This window comes from Ammodytes marinus (assembly GCF_949987685.1).
Source record: "Ammodytes marinus genome assembly, chromosome: 5".
Classification (NCBI taxonomy): domain Eukaryota; kingdom Metazoa; phylum Chordata; class Actinopteri; order Uranoscopiformes; family Ammodytidae; genus Ammodytes; species Ammodytes marinus.
In genome coordinates, this window is record NC_137234.1 from 21191325 (window position 1) to 21198672 (window position 7348).

The following is a 7348-nucleotide window of genomic DNA, read 5'->3' on the forward strand; positions in this document are numbered from 1 at the left end:
TGCACAAACACACCCCTGTTCATATAGGCTACTGTACAATATTTAGAGAGAGAGAAAAAAAGCTAAACAATTGAACAACAACAGTGTGTTACGGTAATATCACACTGTAAAATCAGACTGTATTAAATGTAAATAGTGCTAACACATGGGTTGAATAAGCTATAAAAACAATATCCATGTCGTAATAGGCATAGCCTAGGCCCTAGGCCATACCTATAACGTGACCTGGTTGAAGGTTTGTGCCAAAATAATATTACTGTAGGTTTACATAAGAAAAAAGAAAGTAGGCTATTATTTTGTATTCCTATGCATGTGCAACTCTTGCGCTATATTTACATAAAGTATCGGACATAATGTTATCTTACATAATTCACGAAGCAAAACGTGTCAAAATATTGTAATTTATTCTCTTCAACTCCCAGGGACCCTTTATTTATTTTTTAGTTTGAACCATGGCAAAGGACCTGAATTCACTAGGCAACTGCAAATGCACAAGTTTACCGAAATAATATTTAGCAATCTCATTTGTAGGCTACACTTTGGCCTATACCGTTGATTACATGCCTGTGTTCTGCAGAGCTGCTCTTTGACACATGCCGTTTAATTTTTCTTAGACTGAGCTGCTATACGCAACAACTTATGCCAGCTTGACACTCACAATTGATCGCCAGTGGTATTGTACAGTGGTGGTGACATAGGCTAATTTGTAATAAATCAAGTAAGTTGAACGTATAGGCTACTAAGAAACGACATGTTCACATCAGTCTTTCGCACTTCACTGGATGATCGTGAAGCATAGTGTGACCAAATAGGGCGGCCTGAACAGGACCATATGGCCATGAACCTGAGGCAGCAAATGGCTCTTTGATGCAGCAGTGTCAGCTCCAAGATCAACAGATGAATCATAAAATAAAATAAAATAAGAAATCTAACAATCTGGATTGAGTTGTGTTTTAAGATGCTTTAGCCTACTTTTTTTCGTGGGGGTGACGAATCTCTACTTTTAATGAGAGTTTCGAATGACCTATCATTTTCTTAAACTAGACTATTTCACATCAGGAAGATTATCCATAAATTGTTAGAAAAAAAACAATTTGTAGCTGATCATAATAATAGGCCATGGGGGAAGTGCGGTGGGAATATTCTGGCACTGTAAAGAACAAGGTTTTTCTTCACGTTTAGGTGCAAAAGAGCCACGCTTTCTGCTAATTTTAAACGAAACGCAAGGGCGTTTCTTAAGGTTAAATCGTATTTTACCACGCGCGAAAAAAAAGACTAAAATAGGCTATAGGATTATAAAATAAAATAAAATGTAAACTGGACGTGCGTCTTCTGTTTCCCTTAAATCTCTGCACGAGACACATGGACATTGCATGAGAGCAGATTGACAGCAAAGGTAAAATATGATGCCGTGCCGTGCACATCACGTCTGTTTCCACGCGCGTTTTCTTACCAGTTTCAGAAACAAAGCAGACTCCGGAGTGAAATGTCCTCAACTTTAGGTCATAATGAATTTTCCAGATTGGTTCGTCTGCATATACGCCGGGCCCAAGAGGAGAGTTAGCGCTGCCACTCTCAGGTGAGACCGGTTCCATCCTCAGTCCTCTAGCTTCTGCCTCTCCTCCAGCCTGCGTGCTACCCCTTCTCGCTCCCGCACTGACGTCATGCCAGCACCAGGGCGGCGTGTTGACCAATCACAGAGTCCGCCGCCACCGAAGCATGTCCACATTCAGTAAGACGTCTCACTCCAGACAGTTTACTCTTGTACTTTTGTGGTTTTCCTCACAACGACTTATAATAGGCCTACAAGCACTACCTTTGGCTTGACCAAACAATGCTCAAGAAAAAAAAATGTGTTTGATAAAAATAACTTTTCTCATCTTGGAATTGGCCGAGTTGTCTCATAGAGTGCTTTAAGGAATTCTCATTGTCTTGAAAGTTCAACCTCGACCTTGAAAATGTTACTTGAACTAGCCTACTATTTCCAGTTTAAGGCACAAAAAAGATAAATAAAAATAAACAAATGTTACATTCGGAATTTACCAGATCTTAAAGACTAATCCCTTTGAATATACATTTCAGTCTAGCTCCATATGCCTATAGGCTACTTGGCTATTTCTCTTTTTAGTTATTCCACGTTAGTTACAGTTCTCTAAAGATCTAAATACAATGTGAGCTGATATACATTTGGCCTAAATGGATAGTCATAATGTTGCTCCAATGTTATGAAAGCTACACGTTTGAAACACAGACATCAAAAGTGTGTCGGCTATAATAGGCTACAACCCAAGGAACCAGCATACCAATATTTTAGTGACAACAGGCAGCCAAATTGAGCTACACACGGGTTCATATGTTACACTGCAAAGCACATGGCTTCAGGTAGGTAGGACATTTTAAGTCTAGCCAAGTTTGCACAAGAACATTATTTTCCGCCCTACTCGGCGCCGTTCAAATGGTTTTGACAAGCGGGGGCTGGAAGCAGGTGTGAGCACCCTACTTTTATAAAACATCTTTGAGGTCTCAGGCATTTGGAAGTGGCAAGCGGCGCTATGGGCAAGAGATGGCTTGAGGGCACAGGGGCCACGGCCAAGAGTAGCATGGACAGTTCCCTCCAAATATGTAGGCCTACGTTCAGGAGGAAATTAATTATTTATCATTTACATGTGGTAAACTAGGCTACACTGGAAACACGTGAATATAGGCTATACGGTCCATTCCAAATAGGCTATCTATGTCTATGATGAGAACGGTGGCACGTATGGCTTACTTAAAACACATATGTCTGACCTAATTTTTATTTTTTTATATATTTGTTTTGGCATTTTTTATGCTTTTATTGATAGTGTAGAGACAGAGTTGAAATGGGGCAGAGAGGGGAGTGAAATGCAGAGATCGACCGCAGGCTGGAATCGAAACCGGGTCCGCTGCTGGCCGAGGTCCATGGGGGGGACGCCTTACCAACTGAGCTAAGGGCGCCCCCTGTCTGACCTAATTATTAAACCTACCTAGATTATTTGCCAATCAATGTCACATTTTTATCCAGATTAAATGTTGAATCGGAGCAGTGAACAATACATTGATAGGCTACAGAATGTTAGGCTACTTGTTCACTATAAATAGACCATCTTCTTCAACTACATTTTTAAGATGCAAATATAATAGCCTACACAGTATGATAATCCAAATGTGTGATCAACTGGTCTCTAAATAAGTTTAAAGGGTTTAAATAATTTAGACTATTTATTATTTTATATATTTTTTCTTTTGTCCTACTGCAAATTACAAATGTAACACACTGTATCTGAGGTGCTATTTAAAACTTTTAGAGGTCAGGTGGAGCAAATTGGAGAAAGGGTGTGTGCCACTGAATTGTAAAATCATTATGTATATACACTTACTTCCTTTTCTTCCATTAATAAAGCCTAACCCTGTGCGTTCTATTATAGATTAAGTATGTATACGGAGACTTCTAAACAAACAGGTTTGCAATAGACCTAGACAGACAACGACTGTCTATGAGCTGTTTTAAAACCATATGTATTTGCAGATATGTGGTGTTCAACCAAAGTAAAAAAGTTCTATAAGCAATTAATTGATCTTTTATTGACATAATGGCCAGACCCTGTGAGGTAAACAGTGAACCGCATAAGGCATGCATGGGTCACGCAGCCATTCAAGTAGATGCAGTTGAAACTTTGGAGATGAGGCCGCTCTCATCTATCTCCTTCCTTCTTTCTCCCTAACACACACACACACACACACACACACGCGCGCGCACGCACACACACACACACACTGTATATTAAAGCAGGTTACGCAGCAAAGTGGCTTTACAGGTGCAGGAGGTCATCTTCATAGTATTCCAAAGATGATGTCCGGCTGGAAAAGGAGAAATGATTTGTGAGTTCACGTTAGGTTTTAAATGAACACCAACATGGTAGCTGTTGTAATGCTAAACACTGAAGCCGGTCACTCACGCGCTGCAGGAGGTGCTGTCCCGTGAAAGAGCGGCTGTCTGGAGGCTGGCCGTCTTCTCCCACTGCCTTGCAGCGTAGGTAACCATAGAGATTTGCCACTTGGAGGGAAATACTAACCACCACAAGTGACTGGGGAAGATAGACAGAAGCATTAAAGAGGGGGAGTTAATGGGATGTACAGTCAAGTGCGAAAGTTTGTGAACCCCTTGAACATTTTGGAATTGTATTTATTTTTACCATTAATAATTCATTTTTATCAATACCAGTATTTTTTATATGAAATAACATATGTTTGTTTATCAATTCAACATTTTTCTTTCCCAGAAATAAATTTCTAAAACAGATAAAACAAATTATTTGACAACTGTTGTATGATCAAAAGTTTGTGAACCCTAAGCTGCATTGCTTAAATCGAGCAAGTAAACACAATCAGATGGGCCAAATTGAGTCATGAAATGGACCAATGTAGTGAGAGATCTTTAGGGAAGAAATTGGGCGGCACTAGATACAACAGAGATAAAACCAGGTCAGTTTAGGCTCACCAAAGTGAACCCATACAGGTCAGACATGCTAAAAGGGAAACAAATCTCTGAGGATCTCAGGAATAGAGTTGTGATGCTGCACATTTGTCTGGGGACAGCTATAAATTATTTTAAAAAAAGTTTGAGCTCCATCGGTCCACCGTGAGGCAAATCATCTACAAATGGAGAGCTTTAAGAGTGACTGAACATCTGCCTAGAAGTGGACTTCCTTCAAAAATATCCACAAGCGCCACAAGATAAGTGATTTTTCAGTTAAAAGCCAACCCAAACATTACATCTAGTGATTTGCAGACCTCTCTTGCAGCATCTGGGACAGATGTGCATGGTTCCACAATAAGAAGAAAACTCAGTCAACATGGCTTTCAAGGGAGGGTTGCTGAAGAAGCCTCTGCTCTCAAAAAAGAACAAAACTGCTTGTCCCAACTTTGCCAGAGAGCACCTGGAGATACCTGAAGTCTTATTCTGTGGACAGATTAGTCCAAAATTTAACTGTTTGGTCATAACCAAAACCGCCATGTTTGGGCAAAAACGCAATTCTGCCTACCACCTAGAGAACCTTCTCCCAAGTGAATAATGGTGGTTTCAAATTGTCTGCAAATCTCCAGATGTAATGTTTAGGTTGACTTTTACCTGAAAAATCACTTTTCTTGTGGCGCTTGAGGATATTTTTGAAGGAAGTCCACTTCTAGGCAGATGTTAAGTCACTCTTAAAGCTCTCCATTTGTAGATGATTTGCCTCACGGTGGACCTATTGAGCTCAAATTTTTTTGTATGAATTTATAACTGTCCCCAGACAAATGTGCAACATCAAAACTCTATTCCTGAGATCTTCTGAGATTTGTTTCCCTTTTAGCATGTCTGACCTGTATGGGTTCACTTTGGTGAGCCTAAACTGACCTGGTTTTATCTCTGTTTTATCTAGTGCCACCCAATTTATTTCCTAAAGATCTCTCATTACATTGGTCTATTTCATCAACCAATTTGGCCCACCTGATTGTGTCAACCTGCTCGATTTAAGCAATGCAGCTCAGGGTTCACAAACTTTTGCACATACAACATTCGTCAAATAATTAGTTTTATCTGTTTTAACAATTGATTTCTGGAAAAGAAAAATGTTGAATTGATAAACAAACATCTGTTATTTCATATAAAAAATACTGGTATTGATAAAAATGAATTATTAATGGTTAAAATAAATAAAATTCCAAAAGGCTCAAGGGGTTCACAAACTTTCGCACTTGACTGTATATCTCTACCGCATACGCAGTGCATGCACACACGCAACATGCATCTCACCAGCCATTTAATTTTCAGGGAGAAGAGGGAGGTGAAGAAGAAGAATGTCCATATAAGAGGACAGATGACGAGACCCAGCCAAAATATCCTTGCCTCGGCCTCCGTCCCATTGTTATTGCCTCGGCAGGGCTATGCACACACACGCACAAACACACACACACACACACAATACAGTTATTTAAAAAAAGATACGTATGTATGATTTTTTTTTAATTTCAAGCTCACACTAAAGATGTTCCCTTGCAGAGGTTCCAAGATAAACATCCAGATAAACTCCAATATGTGTAGAAAGAGAGAGGAGTGTTCAGAAAGCGAATTAACATACCCCAATGTCATCTGAAAGGCTCTGCACTGCACACAATAATGACAGTCTTACTTTTTTGGCTTCGAACACCCAGAGGCTCTTTCCATCTTCGTCGATCTGATTCCACCAGCGTAGCCCCACCAGCAGCCTGCCAGTCACATTCTGAAACGCAGGATAAATGCAAGTAGGCTAATCAAGACCGGTGAAGTGAAAAAAAACACAAATTAAACTGTCCTGAAGTGCACCAATAGGGCAAGAAAGGTGCAGCGAGCGGAATGAGCAGCTGACCATATAGTGTACAGTAGGCTACACCTCTCACCTTGACAGACCAGAAGTCAAACGAGAGCAGAGTGATGATCAGGACAAAACATGATGCAAAGTTCTGACTGATCCAGTCACAGAGCAGGTAGATGACTATGGCAACCACCCGGAAGAAAAGATGGAAAAAGGAGGCGAGGGGGTGTCTGAAATCAAAGGCACAGTGTTAGGATAATTATGATGAGAGCCTAATATGCCAATTAAGCATATAGCCTACAGTGAGAGCAGAGACAGACAGCGTAGTTAGCCTGCTGCAAATCCGTAGCCTATCTTTCACCTAAAAACATCAAAATATCACATTTTAAATATTTGGGAATAGGCTACGCACACATAGCCTATAGGGCCTAAATGAGAGTGCATGTGGCTACTTTATCTAATTAAATTGTTGAGATTTTTTAAAGACCTTTTGTACTACTCCATATGAAGGACTAATTATGACAAGTTGAAAACAGTCTCAGATGTAGGCCTAGTTCATATTAGGTAACAAGCGTAAGACAAATAGGAGAGGGGGTTACAACCCCTGCTGACAAATAGGCTAGTGCTAGGTAGGCTATGATAAGATCTCCTGCAGTGCACCTTATGGCTGCGCTTCTCTGCGCCCTCTCCTGCTCGTCAGCAGCAAAGTCCAGCTCAACATCCTCCGTGTCATCCGCCATCGTCTAAAAAGATGCAACGAGAAAACACAACAGAGGATGGATCAACCAACCCAGACCACCCCGGCTGATACGACACAGGCAAACATTTAGAGGCGGACAGACACAAACTACGCTTTGGTTATTTGATCGTGTGTAAGTAGCCTATGCCTACCGTTTGGAGGAAGAGGAGCTGTAGGAGAGTATAGGAGCTGGAACAAGCCAGGTGTTGCAGTCAGATAAGACCGACACCGACACTGCCTCCGTAGCCAGGAC

At 40.7% G+C, this 7348-nt stretch overlaps 1 protein-coding gene across 1 annotated transcript; it reads right to left on the reverse strand.

Moving 5' to 3' along the window:
* Positions 1-3855: 3855 nt before the first annotated feature.
* On the reverse strand, positions 3856-7096 carry LOC307251098 (Golgi apparatus membrane protein TVP23 homolog A-like; the record flags this gene model as incomplete). The annotated part of the gene is made up of 6 exons (XM_080028419.1): positions 3856-3882; positions 3981-4109; positions 5819-5947; positions 6195-6284; positions 6442-6586; positions 7017-7096. The coding sequence occupies 6 exons, from the start codon at positions 7094-7096 to the stop codon at positions 3856-3858; spliced, it is 600 nt and encodes a 199-aa protein (XP_079884545.1).
* Positions 7097-7348: the final 252 nt, after the last annotated feature.